At 32.1% G+C, this 16127-nt stretch overlaps 1 protein-coding gene across 6 annotated transcripts in view; it reads right to left on the reverse strand.

Moving 5' to 3' along the window:
- Positions 1 to 16127, reverse strand: part of FAM135A (family with sequence similarity 135 member A) — a 116467-nt gene that overhangs the window by 60427 nt on the left and 39913 nt on the right. For 5 of the 6 annotated variants that reach the window (XM_031964670.1, XM_031964666.1, XM_031964669.1 and 2 more), the window contains 4 exons: positions 7969 to 8048; positions 2402 to 2541; positions 2237 to 2307; positions 160 to 333 (listed from right to left, as the gene is read on the reverse strand). In XM_031964670.1, coding sequence (XP_031820530.1) covers positions 160 to 333; positions 2237 to 2307; positions 2402 to 2541; positions 7969 to 8048 — 465 coding nt within the window. Of the gene's footprint in view, positions 1 to 159; positions 334 to 2236; positions 2308 to 2401; positions 2542 to 7968; positions 8049 to 12557; positions 13046 to 16127 lie in introns of those variants that run through there. The other variant, XM_031964668.1, reaches the window with a different exon arrangement.

A 16127-nucleotide genomic window follows, 5' to 3' on the forward strand; every position in this document is an offset into this window, starting at 1 on the left:
AAAATTTATTATATACTTATTTTATCATAATTTATATTACCACAAATAAATCTGAAAAACTTCTAAACAGTTCCACATCATTCTTCAAAGCAATTTTCTTCCTACCAAAAAAACACCCCAAATCAAAACATTGTGACTTAAGGATTCAAGTAAATTTACCTTATTAATGGCTGGTGTAGTGCAACCAATGATGCATGGACTGTAACAGACACAACAGAAAGATGGAAATAATCAAACATAACATTAACATGATGATGAAGGCCTCTATGGAGGCTAAAGTGCAGCTTCAATGTTCGGCTACTTATTAGTTGCAAGGAGTTCAAGTCATCTGCCCTATTAAAAAAAAACAAAAAAACAACCAAAAATGTTTGTATATAGGTAAATAAATGGTTTAGAAGACAATATTTCCTAGGCCAGTATAAAATAATAGAAAATAATAAAAAGTAAATATAATATAATCTTAGGGAAAGGTCATTATTACTTTTAAAGACTCTCAACAAATGTTGAGAAATAATTTTAAAAGCAGCACCCAATAATGAGAAAGTAAAACTTGTCTCATCACTTTGTTCTCAATATCCATACCATAGGTATCTTATGTAGCTGTCTCATAATAAGGTTTGGCATTTCTGTAACTACAATCAAATTCTACTACACAGAGATTAACATGACAATACAATGACAATTAGTATTATAATGTATTACAGGGCAAATTCAAGATTAGCAAATTCTTAAAAACATTTCAAATTATTCTTCTGTAAAGAATTTTGTGGAGCCACTGTTGGGGACTTTGACATGTTTTATTTTAGTAAAATAGAAAATTTTGATTGAAATGAGATTTTTACCTGTAAAACAGTTTTGGAACAATTTCGAGAAATATGTCCAATTTAGCAGTTAGATAACAATAACTACAAAGACCAGATGATGAACAAAACAACTCTCTAGAATTTGGTAGAAGTGGTTGTTAAGTAGGAAGCTGACTTCTTAATGCCATTACACGAAATTCTCAAGACTGAGATAAATCAGTGATACTTAAGATGAATTAAATGCAGAAAAACCACAATGAAATTCTACAAAAAATGTTTTAAAGTAGCAACTGCAAGACAACAAATAAAAAATAAAACTATTTCATTGAATTTACAATTCTCTCTACATAGCAGTCAATCAAGTTAAAGTATTTCTAGTAATGACTGGTCTAAAATACATCCCTGATGATTTAGCTGGATAAGCAAGTAAGCATAGTCACTTCTAAATTTCTCAGGCAGTTTTGAAAATGAGAATTATAAACTCTGAGAGCTATCAGTGCTGCTCATAAATTCATAAGCCGTAAAACCTAAAAATAACTAAAGTTAATTTACTGTACTTCTAAGATGTGGGTCAACGTGCTCTAGTAGAAAGAACAATGAATTCTGAGTCCAGAATCCTGGATTCAACTTCTCATTTTTGATTTTTACTACCTATATTACACACGGTAAAGTCACAAAAATACTTAAATTTCCTCATGAATAAAATGGGGATAAACTCATCAATAATACCTATAAGGCTGATATAAGAATCAAAACAATGTGTATAAAGTGAGTCAACAACTATTAAATGCACAATAAATCAGATCTTCTTGTGTAGAAAATGGGGATACTACTTACATTATGTTTCCTCAAAACGGCTATTGTGAGAAATTAAGAGAGTTTTCATCTTTAGCATTTCATCATGGTATAGAAATATATGAGTTCATTTTCCTATACTTTTCCATGTTAAACAATTTTACCATTTAAATTTCATGTAATTTGGGTAGATGTGTGATTATAGTATATTGTTTTCAATTTGGCAGACTTGGGATCCAAAATTACATTCCCCAATTTATTTTATAGAAGAATTATCATCAGAAAGGAGATGTAGGGAACAAATGTTTATTAAGAGTCTACTATGTGCCAGGCAACATAGTAAGCACTTTACAAATATCATGTCATTTGATCCTCGCAACTACCCTGTAAAGAAGATGCTTTTATTATTCCTGTTTTATAGTTGTGGAAACTGATTTAAGTGATCTGTCCCTGGTAATACAACTAATAAATATCTGAAGTGGGATTTGAATTCAGATATTTTGGACTCCAGACTTAGTGTTCGATCTACTGTTACCTAAATATAAAGAAAGAAAAGAATAATAAAAAAATTCCCAGTTCTCACTTAGTATATTATGTCTAGGTATTTTAATAGTCAACTGTTTTATTTGAATACTTACGAATAATCTGTGTCTGTGAAGTGCAGATCTAAAGATAACAGGAAATTCATTTCATCAAGGGATTCTTCAATCTTAAAAGAAATTAATGGCTTATGAAATCCACTTTGAATAGGTATAGAAAATATTGAATGCTTTAAAATATTTTTTACTTGTATGGATGCTTACCTTTTTTTCATCTAATAGCATTTTAACTTTGAAGATCATAACATCATTTATAACAATCTCTTCATTTTTGTAAAGAATTTGAAATATTTTACTGCAAATTACATTGTCATGAACAGAAGCTGGAAAGGCTAGATCCAGACCTGAAAATAACAACATAAAGAACTGACATGTGAATGGCAGAATATTAAAAAAGTAATTAAATGCACTTTACATATAAATTCTGAACTCCTTATTTTATCAAATCCAGGGTCCCTGCCATTTAAAAAATATTAAGTCATATCAAAAAGAGTTCAAGAAATTTTTTTCTAATTAAGAACAGGAACACATAAATGCACCAATAACAAGCATCAATGTAAGGAAATGCACAGAAGCTTAGATTTGATGTCCAATTATCATTGATTGCTTACAAGCAACAGGATCCTCATCAGCAAATCAGTTAACTTCTCAACATCAGTTTCCTCATCTATAAAATAAATACTAATACACTATATCTGCATATCAATACACCAGCCACTACTAAATATTAGGGTTACAAAAAATGAAAAATTGTCCTTGTTATCAAGAAACCTATATTCTAATCATTTACATATTGTGTAAATAAGTAAATAATAAAAAAAAAAAAAATTCTCCTGGTTCTGTTCACTTAACTTTGCATCAGCTCATGTAAAGTCTTTCCCAGTTTTTCTGAAATCATCCTTCTTGTCATTTCTTGTAGAACAGTAACATTCAGTGCAATCATATATCACAGCTTGTTAAGCCATTCCCCACCTGATGGGCATTCTTTGAAGACACCACATAAAGAACTGCTAAAAATACTTTTGTACAAACAGGTCCTTTTCCCTTTATTTTTTGATATCTTTGAAATATAGACCTAACAGTAATACTGCTAGATCAAAGGGTGTTCAGTTTTATGGCTAGACAATCTTCCTTCACATTTTTTTTCACTATGCCTTTGATATCTTTGACCTTTTTTTCCCCTAGCTTTATAAAAATATATATTTTTGGATATTTGGTTGGTATGGCACTGAATAGATTAATTTACATAGAATTGCCATTTTTATTATATTGGCTTGGCCTACCCATGTGCAACTACTAATATTTTTCCAATTGTTTAGATTTGACTTAATTTTTGTGAAAAATATTTTGTAATTGTGTTGATATAGTTCCTGGGTTTGTCTTGGAAGGTAAGCTGCCAAGTATTTTATATTGTTTATTTATATTGTTTACATTTTAAATGGAATTTTTCTCTTGCTGTTGGATTTTTTTGATAATATACAGGAATGCTGCTGCTGGTGGTGGTGGTGGTGGTGGTGGTGGTGGTGGTGTGTGTGTGTGTGTGTGTGTGTTTTGTTGGTGGTGGTGGTATTCCCTATTTAACCCATTGCCAAGATGAATTAAGTATTCGAACTACCTGCCCTCTCCCACCCCTCAATCTAATGCCTCTGTTTTGGTCCTTCCTCTGCACCTCATTTGGATAGGGTAAATTACTGTTTTTACCTTTTCCTAGACAATTTTTAGAGTCATTTCATACTCAGCTCTGCTCTACACTTTGCTTTGAGTTACCCAATGTCAATCTTAAACATATGGTATACATTTCCCTGTAACAAACAAACAATTTGTCCTAGTTGAGTCCCTTGAAATCAATCTTTGATGTTGGCTCTTCCATGTCCTGAAAATCTGCAAGTTCCATGTCCTGAAAATCTACAATTATTCTCATATTTTCTTTTCTTGATCAGTACTTCAGGACTGGTTTTTTAAAAGATGTTTCATATTATGTTCTATTTTTTCATTCTTTATATTTTGTTTTGTTATAGCTTCACTGGATTATCATTGCCCAATTCTAACTAACTTTCAAAGAATTATTTTCTTCTTTATGACTCAATATTTCCTTTTCTAAGAGGATGACTTCTTTTCATAAATCTTGTTTTTTCAACAATCCTGAATAAAAAGCTTGCCTTCTTCCCATTATACGCCTAATGCTGACTTAATACAAGCATATATTTTTTGCATAATGACAATTAACATTCATATATAGTTACTTTAAGGATATTTTCTTCACAACATCAGCTGAATAATTAAATATTATTTTTACTGATTTATAAATGAGGTACAAAGAAACCAAGTAGTATAAGAGGTAAAAATACTGAAATCTATTAACATGGTACATGAACTGTGTCACAGAGGTACAACAGGGTAGCATGCTACTTTAAAATTCCAAACCAATATTCCTTTTACTACAAAACATTTCTTTTACATTTTGGAATAAGGACAATTATGAATGATGTAAGCTACATTTGCAGAACCAATGTGGTAACATTATAATCCATATATTAACATTTAAAAGTTGAAAGAAGATACCTTGGGATAAAAATAAGACTGGTATAGTAAATTTTCAAGTGCCCCAAAGATCAAAGTTTACAGATGGTATTAAAATACCTACTGTTCATGAAATTTATTCATCTTAAAAAGTATAGTAATCTTATTGTGGGATTTTTCTTTGAGAATATTATAGACTGTAGTTCCAAAATGGCTTAAAAATTTTCAAAGGCTTGTTAAAACAGGCTTTAAAAAGCAAGCAAACATGGAGACTGAATCAACACATGCTATGTTCACTTTTTTTCTTGTTTTTTTTTCCTCCCTCTCTTGGTTTTTCTCTTTTGAAGTGTATTAAAAAAATTAATGTACATGTATAACCAGAAAAAAAATAAACAATTAGAGACAACCCCCACTTCACCCCCAAGAATCAAACAACTTTTTTTCTTTATGTGTAGATGCTTAGGATTAGATTAATTACTTAAAATAATCTCTGGTAGGTTTATACTCTAAACATGGAGTAGGTTTGTTTCTTCCACATCTATAAAACTCAGATAACAAATTTTTCAGTTTGATTTTTCTCTTTTATTCCATCTCCATTGATTTATATAAAAACTTTTAAAAAATTATGTAACAAAAAGCTATTTTGTCTTTTATGATCACTTTTATCCTTTGGTTAAAAATTCTCCTCCTTGTTACAATTGTGAAAGGTACCTTCACAAGTGTGAACTGTCACCTCCAAACCATAATGAGATGTGAAAGTTGTATTTTAATAGAAAACAAAGAATAATAGAACATACTGTTCTTTTCTATTTTGTTTTAGTGTTATTTAAATGCAGTTCAAGTGAAAAAAAAAACCCATCTCTTTACATCTTTTTTCTATAATCCTATTCTGATGTAAACTCTCTAAAGACAAGGTATATGCACAGATTATTCTACTATGGATTTTCTACTATTCTAAAAAACAAAGGAAAATGGGCAAACAGAACAAATACACATAAATGTCAAATTAGCTTCAAATAATTCAAGTTTTCTATTTAAAGCTAATAGAAATTAAAATATTATAGCTAGAGAATTAAAAACTCAGAATTTGGGTGTGACTAAAATGGTTAAGCAAGCTAATTAATTAAGTAAAATGGAACAATGACTTCATCTTTGGAAGGCATTTAAGCTTGGTATGTAACACAATCTGGTCACTGTCAAATAAAACAAGGATGAATCATGGTGGCATCACTTAGTGAATCGCTTGGGACAAGAAATAATTTTGACCTAGTTTAATTTTGTGATAGCAATCATTACGCTATCCACTGACAGTAGACTGATTCAGAAACTCTGACCTTAAAGATATAAAACTGGTTTGAACTGGTTTCACCATCTTTAATTAATTATTAAAGTTTAGTGCTGGGTTTTCTATCAACACTTCTTTTGTTTTTAATTCCTTAGTTTTTAAGAACAGATATTATACAAGAAACATATAAAAGTAATAGTTCTTAAGATCACATTTCATAGACTTACATAAGCTGATGCTGAATGAAGTGAGCAGAACCAGGAGAATATTGTACACAGTAACAACAACTTTATATGACTATCAATTATGGTAGATTTGGCTTTTCTCAACAATATGGTTCAAAGCAATTATAATAGACTTGGGATGAAAAATATCATTCACATCCAGATTGAAGCACAATATTTTCATCTTTTTTGTTTGTTTTGTTTTCTTTCTTGTGTTATTTTTCCCTTTTGGTCTTATTTTTCGAGCACAACATGACAAATATGGAAATGTTTAAAAGGATTGTCCTTATTCAACCTTTATCAAACTGCTTACTGTCTTGGGGAGGGCCGAGGTAAGGGAGGGAGAAAAAATTGAAAGTCTTAAAAAATTAATGTTGAAAACTATCTTTATATGTATTTGGAAAAATAAAATGCTACTGAGAGGAAAAAAGATCACATTTCATTTAGTAGGTAATTATTACAAAAGGTTTTTGGGATGGGGTGAGGTGGAAGGAGAAGTCAAGCATTTCAAGGATAACTTAAGTCTACAATGAAAGGACAGACACACTAAAGTACAAAAGAAAAGTGCAATCAAAAATGAAAAATACCACGTATTGCTGCAAAACAGCCCAGCTATCCAAAGGAAAAAAAAACAAAACCAAAGGCTTTGGAGGGATTTGATAGCAAGAGGATCAATTATTCATTTCTATAAAATGCATTTAAATATCTTTAAGTTGGAAAACATTGAGAAAACCAGTTCAAAACAACAAACAAAAACAACAACAAATCAGCTGCTATGGTAACGATTCTTAGAATGGAAGTATATAAACTTAAAAATAGTGTGAATAAGCCTGTGTAGATCTGATCATCTTTATGAGACAATACAATATCCACTATAAACAATATTTAAGGATATTTTTTAAACTCTCGACGTCTTGTCTCCATTGAAGAAAGGAATTAAATATACTAATATAATGAAAAGCATAATTGTTCTGCCATTATAGAAATTCTCAAATAAAGACAGAAACCTGCAAAGCAAAACTGGACCATACAATATTTCAAAGAAGACTAAGAAATTTATTCACATATGCACAAAAAACACTATTGATGGGCTAGGAACACCTTTAAATCTCACTAAAAATCTGTATCGTCAAAAGTTACATTATTTAATATGATCAAAATGTGGCTTCATGAAGAATTAAAGAATGTGCCAAAATTTGTGACTTCAATGTAAAATCATACTGAACCAGCTATTACATCAAGCCATGCCTTCATAGAACCAAAGCCTAGCCAGTTCAGCTATGTAGCCAGAAGCACTGTCCTACCATGCTCCTCTCCAAAATCTGTAAGGGAAGGAAAATCATGCTTCTTATCCCTCACTTTCAAGCCCACATTCTACCACATTCACTCTTGAGCACCTCTTCCTTTGAAGTTTACTCTCCAGAGATATATTATTCTATCCAGATCCTGGTAGATATTTATTACCAGCCCCTGAAATATTTCTGTTTTTTCAAGGAATTTTAAAACTGTCCAAAGATGGAATTTAATACAAACCCCATAATATATTACTGATTTATGTAAAATTATTTATCTATCTTGTGTCCCTCTTTGTAACATATAATTTAAATTTTCACAAAAATTATTATATTATTATTAGGGAGTTTTACAGTGCCTCTAGATATGTTTTAAAGGCCAAAAATATTTACATTACAATCATTTAATACTTCACTTTTTTTTTAACTTAAAAATGTTTCTTGGCTTACCTGTTGCATGTAACAAGCTAGCTTCTAATCTGTGGGGAATTCTTGGAGGAACTTTCATTGAAGCCCGAATTTGGTAAAAACTGAAGAAAAAGAAAAAAAATTTTGATAATTAAAAAATGCTAATTCTTTTTTTTTATTATGGTTATTTTTTTACTGACAGAATATATGCATGGGTAATTTTTATAACACTGTCCCTTGCACTCACTTCTGTTCCAACTCTTCCCTTCCCTCCCTCCACCCCCTCCCCTAGTTGGCAGGTAGTTCATACATGTTAAACATGTTAAAGTATATCTTAGATGCAATATATGTGTGCAGATCTGTATCGTTCTCATTACACAAGAAAAATTGGATTCAGAAGGTAAAAATAACCTGGGAAGAAAAACAAAAATGCAAGTAGTCCACATTCATTTCCAAGTGTTCCTTCTCTGGGTATAGCTGATTCTATCCATCATTGATCAATTAGAACTGAATTAGATCTTCTCTTTGCTGAAGATATCCATTTCCATCAGAATACCTCTTCATACAGTATTGTTATTGAAGTGTATAATGATCTCCTAGTTCTGCTCATTTCACTTAGCATCAGTTCATGTAAGTCTCTCCAAGCCTCTATGTATTCATACTGCTGGTCATTTCTTACAGAACAATAATATTCCATAATTCCATATACCACAATTTACCCAACCATTCTCCAATTGATGGGCATCCATTCAATTTCCAGTTTCTAGCCACTACAAAAAGGGCTGCCACAAACATTTTGGCACCTACAGGGCCCTTTCCCTTCTTTAATATCTCTTTGGGATATAAGTCCAGTAACACTGCTGGATCAAAGGATATGCACAGTTTGATAACTTTTGGGGCATAATTCCAGATTGATCTCCAGAATGGCTGGATCCATTTACAACTCCATGAGTAATACATCAGTGTCCCGGTTTTCCTTCATCCCCTCCAACATCTGTCACTATCTTTTCTTGTCATAGCCAATCTGACAGGTGTGTAGTGGTATCTCAGAGTTGTCTTAATTTGCATTTCTCTGATCAATAGTGATTTGGAACACTCTTTCATATGAGTAGAAATAGTTTCAATTTCCTCATCTGAAAATTGTCTGTTTATATCCTTTGACCATTTATCCATTGAGAATGGCTTGATTTCTTATAAATCAGAGTCAATTCTCTATATATTTTGGAAATGAGGCCTTTATCAGAATCTTTAACTGTAAAAATGTTTTCTCAGTTTATTGCTTCCCTTCTAATCTTGTTTGCATTAGTTTTGTTTGTATAAAAGTTTTTTAATTTGATAAAATCAAAATTTTCTATTTTGTGATCGTTATTGATCACAAATCAATAACGATCTTTAGTTCTTTGATCACAAATTCCTTCCTCCTCCACAAGTTTGAGAGGTAAACTATCCTCTGTTCTTCTAATTTATTTACAATCTCATGCTTTATGCCTAAATTATGAACCTATTTTGATCTTATCTTGGTGCACGGTGTTGAGTGTGGGTCCATGCCTAGTTTCTGCCATGCTAATTTCCAGTTTTCCCAACAGTTTTTGTCAAATAGTGAATTCTTATCCCAAAAGTTGGGATCTTTGGGTTTGTCAAACACTAGATTGCTATAGTTATTGACTATTTTGTCCTGTGAACCTAACCTATTCCACTGATCAACTAGTCTATTTCTTAGCCAATACCAAATGGTTTTGGTGAAAAATGCTATTTCTTTCATCCTTATCTTTCTGTCAAAATAAACTAGTCATCCATATTGCTTATTATTAACAGAGAAAATCTATTAAAAAAAAAATCAAAGACAAAAAGTAAAGTACCATAATTGTCTGTGCTTTCACATATTCTCATTGTAAAATATTCACTTATTTCAGTAGAAAATATTTGTTAAAAATTACTAGTAAAGGTCATCACAATGAAACACCAGATTGCCAGATGAGAAGTTACTACTAAATAATATATTTTCCCAATATATTCCAATCTGTTGTACAATTTATCATTTAATCTTTTTCTTCATATCTTGCCTCCATAAAATAATTACATCCCAATATTAGTTGGGAGTCACTTTAGAAGTAATTTGATCTAGCTTTTATTTTATAAATGAGGAAACAGAGGTCTAGAGGTGACTGACTGGCCGAAGGTCACAAAGCTAGTGAGTATGGGAGCTAGTACTAATTTAAAAACCTGTAATTTTTCTTCTTACCATTTTACTTTGTAGTTTTCAATATTAAGAATTTACAAACAAACAGTAGGCATTTAGATAAAAATGAACGGATTTATAGAGCAAAAGAATTTCCACACCTCTATTTTAAAACAATTTTTCACTTTTAAATTTGGAAATTTAAAAAGAAACACAAATTTAACTGAAATATGACAGGATTTTATTACTTTCTTTTAAAAAATCAGCTTGGTAAAAACTATGAATCCCCTCGTAGAATGAACAAAGCAAATGCTAAATTTCAGTTCGAAGTGTTGAAAGTAAAACTAATTTTTTTTTCTATCCAAATCTAAAGATTCTCTCTAAAATGAAACATTTCCCCCCCACCCCTGCAAATATCAGTTCTTAAGTTAAGAATCCCTAGTGTAGGCCAAAAGCAATTTTCCTTTTTCTTTATGACTAAAAAGAAACCTTCCTTAAACTATTAATTTATATGATTAGAACACTCATTCTAAATATCTCATCTATAAATCTCTATTTTTAGAATAACATTTAGCAAGCCAAATAACACTACCTTACAACGAAGAAACATCTATTATTGCCAAAAGGACCTAATAAACCTTTTCAATTACACTCAATGTTAGGCAAGTTTCTAGGACTATATAAATTGCAGATAGTGCCAACCTACATTGGTAGTGGGAATTTCCTATAACAACGAAAGGTAGTCGTACAGCATAATGTAGTTAATCTGTGTTTTTTTATTTCTGATGGAGGTTGAATAAGACCTCCTGATCTTTGGTTTCAAGGAGTAGCATCTGAAGAGAACCTGAATTACTGTAAACAATCTGAAAGCCTAACAAGCTTTCCCAAAGGCTAAAAGGAAGGATTGCTGATAGGATTATAAGTGGAACTTTTGACTTTGATTAGGTCATCTGTTCAAGTGGACCTTTATTACAGTCCCAATCCAAGAGGACATCTCTGTTAGAATTCTAAGCAGATTTCTTTGCATTGACAAAAATCATCATAACCCCATGATTACTGTATTTCTCCTAAACTTCTTTAGGGATTTAGCCCACCAGTCAATGGTGTAATCCCTCACTTGCCCATGCCTAATGGAGCTTCCTCCATGTCAGTTGTGATTTCTGCTGGAGAACTCATCTTTCCCTTTGTTAATTGTTAATACCCCTAAAATTCCTAATGAATTTGGCCCAATCTTAGCATCATCATAAAATCTTTAAATCCTTGATTTGGAGGTCTAACCTGACAAATTCTTTTCAGACAATCTACAATACTGCCTATAACCTCAATATATTTTTTGGGTCACATGTCCCCTTGCTCTATCATTTGGTGGTAGTGAGGTGGACTTTGAGACCTATTCTCTTATCAGGAAGGAGCTCATCTGGCCATTATCACCTATAATCAAATACATAAAAGAGCTGCAGAAAGAAAGCTAATTTTCTCAGACTACTCTGTTTGTAAACCACTCATTCATTTATGATTCTGCATTGTAATTGCTTAAGCCCATGAAATAAATAGCAATAACTAGCATGTAAATAAAGAGTATCCATTTCCTTGCTAACTCCTGTTATCAAAAGACCTTGTGGAATTCTGCAGGTTAGGGAGTAAGCACAGGATAAGCTATTTCCCCAACTTCAAGCTGGTTTAAGAGTAATATTACAACCAATGCTTATAGAAAGAGAAGAATCCTTTATTTAGCAATTCTCATGAGAAGCGGTTATGGTCATGGGCAACACACACACTGAATACAGAGGAAGAACTGGCTTCTTGGTCAGGAACTTTTTTTTTTTTAGGGGGAGGGCCTGAGGCAATTGGGATTAAGGGACTTGCCCAGGGTCACACAGCTAGGAAGTGTTAAGTGTCTGAGGCCAGATTTAAACTCAGGACCTCCTGACTTCAGGGCTGGTACTCTATCCACTGCACCAACTAGCTGTCCCCTGGTCAGAAACTTTGTTTAGTCAGTTCCTTGACATAGTAACTGGTTAGAGCTATCATAAAAAGATATGTCAACCTTTCCTTCATCCTGTTTGACAATATCTGTGCCAACCTAACTTCTCATACTTATTTTTCAGGACTAAGCCCATGATGAGATACTCTCTTTCACCTCACAGTGTCTTCCCTTTAGAGACTTCTTCCTCCTGGTTAATTATGAGTTTCACTAGGGAATTAAGTTTTTCCCTTATTAATTCACATAGTATTTATAATCTGAGATGTATGTCTTCATGGTTGCTCAATGTCATGAACTTTTACATAATAATCTTTTTACAATTTATTGCTCTGCTTAATCTCTATTTACTGATCCTGATGTCTATTTTACCTCTTCATAGGTAGAATCTCATTACTGTGGGGAAAATCTGACTATATCCCATACCCCCATCATAGCTATATTCTATTTTCTATCCCATAATATACGTACCATTTACTGACTACTATGTTCAAGAAGCACTGCTAGGTGCTAAAGATACAAGTCTAAAAATTAAATATCTCCTTCCTGCAAGGAGTTTTCATCCTACTGTAGAAATTGTTGCGTGGCTTCCAGATCTAGTAAACAAGTTCAGACATCTGTGAATACTGTATGTCTATGAATAATACTTCAAAATGAAGGAAAATGTAAAACACTTGATGAGACACCGGGCCCTGTGGAATTTGAGGAGAACATGAAATTACATAAAACATACTATTTCTGAGTGGCTTAAAAAGAGAAATAAAAATTATTAGAATAGAATTTCTGTCCTGTAGAGCAAAAATAATGAGCAAAACAGAAAAATTCCCATTTGCAATATCAAACCACACTAAAGAAACAAAAAAGCAAACAGCCTGGGAATGTTAATACACAGAAGTGAAGAACTGCCTCAAAGAGAAGCAAAAAACCCAATAAAATTAAAATAAAACATATTTACTAAGCAAGCAAAACAATGAACTCAAAAATGTGTAGAAACAAACAAAAAAAACTTAACAATGTAATAAAGGAAATAATAAAAGAAAAATGCTCCAAACTTTAGCAATGAAATCCCAATTCAAAGATTTCACAGATCACTTGTAGGAAAAGAAAAACAATATAAAAGTAAGGTAGCAAATGGTAAGACACACAGTGGTTAAATTTAACAATTCAATTCAAAATTCATTTCAAAATGTTCTGTTAGCCATTGGGAAAAAGACTTTCAAATACAAAAGGAAAGAAATTTGAAGAATACAAAACAATTCTATATCCTGTAGAAAAAAAGAGAAAATGGTATATTTGTTCAGAAAAGCAGTGGAGCTCAGGATGCAACCCCAAGAAGTCCACTGAAATGTGGTGAGGTCCTGGAGAAAGGGTAGAAAGTAAGAACAAAGGACAGAACCTTTGGTTTAATCTAAGTGTAAAAAAGTGTGTGAGATGGATGATGATTTAGCAAAGTAGAACAAGTTAGATAGGAGAACCAAGAGTTAGAGTCGGGAAAATTCAGAGAGGAAAGAATCTAGGAAGAGAGGACAGTCATCAGTACCAAATATTGCAGAGATCAATAAGAATGAGAAGAAAAAAAAAATCAATAGTTAAGGACTGAGAGGTGACCAAAATGAGGTGGGGAATGTAGAAACCTTATTTTTAGGTGTTTGTCTGAGAATAGGAAGAACTATATAGCATGTCATCTTATGGGCATGGAAAAACTGGCTAAGTTTCTTAAAAGTTAGAGTAGATCTGGGTTATCCGAAAACAAAAAGGTTAGAGCCAATAGAGGGTTAGAGATAGAAAATTGATTGGGGAAGGGTAATATGCTGAAAATTGGAAGAGGATGAGATGAAGGGTAAATATGAAAGAACACACCATGGCTTGATAATTACCTCATTAGAGATTGAAAGGAAAAGAAAGGAGGGAATGATCACAAAGGGTTTTAAGATGACAAGAAGTAGAGAAGATAGCTCATGGTAAATGACCTCAATTTTGTCAGTAAAGTAAGGGGCATGCATTAAATCCATGTAATATCAATAGCAACAGAAATAGATTCCTCCTCAAAAATTGTCTGTAAAATATAATTTTTACTTAAATAATTTTAATTTCTAAGACCTCCATTTTAAAATTAGGAATAAGTTCTTTTAAAGCAGTTTCAGGGAAATGTTACTGGAAAAAAATGTCAGAAGAGGTTGATAAAGACTTTAAAAAAAAAATCACATCAATCTCAGAGAGAGTTGAGAAGCTAATCTTTTTTTTATTTCTACTTCTCATTCAACAACTGTGGCTGAACCAAGAAGCAGCTGCAAAAAATAAGCCACATTCTTATTGCTTCTATCTTACAGCCAATACTGATATTGAAGTATACTGTGATACAACTATATTTATCTTGCAAGATCACTATAGCTCCTTCCCACCAGAATTGATAATTTACATGACATTTAGAAACATTATGTGTTTGTTATTCAAAAAGAAATAATTTAATAAAAACTTTATACATTTTTAATAGCTGGGTTAATTTTATCCAAATGTTTTTAACTCCTTCACCTGTCATTCATATTCTTTTACATGTGATTCTAACCTACCATTCCAACCTACAAATTCAATCAAGCTAATTTGATTACTCTGAATATATCTTACATATCTTCTACATATAACTTCCACAGAATCTTACATATCTTACATATTCTATCCTATCCATATTTTCTATTTCTTCCATTTGTGTAAAATAGTGTCCTTCAAGAAATACTATCCCTTACAAAAGATAAGAGATTTATCTATATGATCCAACAAACAATTATTAAGCACCAACTATGTAGAAGGTACTCCATAAAATCCTCCACTGATGCTTCACTGAATGTAGAAATAAATAAATGAATTGATAAATGAATAAAGAAGTCATTAAGTACTTTGTGGAGAAGACAATACTAAGCACTGGAGATACAAATATAAAATCAAGGCAATTCTTTGTTTAAGAGTGTCAAAAAACTAATAAAAGCAGACAACACATTCAGCTACAATAATGGAAATTCTTCACTGGATTACTAGAGTACAATGATAAAGTAGATAGCAATCCATCTTTCTACTGATAAAAATCTCATCTATTTCTGGTGTTGAACCATTTAATGGGGCAAAGGACTTTGATCTTAAAAGCTTTCAGGTCTTCTCTAAGGAGCAATATCTTCAAAAACAACTAGCAAGTTAAATTTCTATTATGGTTGCTTCCTTGTGTGATAGCTGTGGGAGATGGACTGGAAGTAAGACTCTTGGTTTGAAAGATACTGCTGTTCCTGGGTTACTACTAGTGGCAACTGATCAGCATATTGAACTGATGGCGATGTGAACAGTGGGAGCCTGTTCTCTACAGGGACAACTGAATGGATATGTAGGGTGTCAGAATAAGGAGCAGAGGATTATTTAGAGGTTGCTAACTTGGGTAACTGGAAGGATGGTAGTATTTTCACCACAGTGGAGAAGTTTGGAGGAGGAAGAAGAGGGGAGAAGATAAAGAGCTGCAGTTTGACATGCTAAGTCTGATATGTTTCCAGAACAGTCAGCTCAAAACAGCTAATAGATGATGTGGAAGTAGAGTTCAGGATACTAAGGGTAGACCCCTGTGGTGAATTTATAGAAGGATATGAAAAGTAGTACAAAACAGACAACTTGTAATGTATGTACATCATTAGAGGAAAGATTTCATATTATGAGATCAAAGATAAGTTGGAATACTGGAATCAAAGTTCAAATCTGGTTTTGATAATTTTGCTTAGGATTACAACACATACTCCATTTTACCAATGTATTTTTCAAATTTATAATTTTGATGGTGGCCTAATGATCCATTATATAATCTATTTATCCATTCTCTGAATGACTAACATATATAAATTATTCAAAAATTTGCCAAGTAATGTACAGCACATTATCCTATTTGAGTCTCACAATAAACCTATAAAGTAGGTATTACTATCCCCATTTTAGAAATGAAGAAACTAAGGCTGAGAGAGATTAAGTAGCTTTCCCAATGCAACTCAAGTGTCAGAGGGATATGAAAAC

This window comes from Sarcophilus harrisii, chromosome 4 (assembly GCF_902635505.1).
Source record: "Sarcophilus harrisii chromosome 4, mSarHar1.11, whole genome shotgun sequence".
NCBI lineage: Eukaryota > Metazoa > Chordata > Mammalia > Dasyuromorphia > Dasyuridae > Sarcophilus > Sarcophilus harrisii.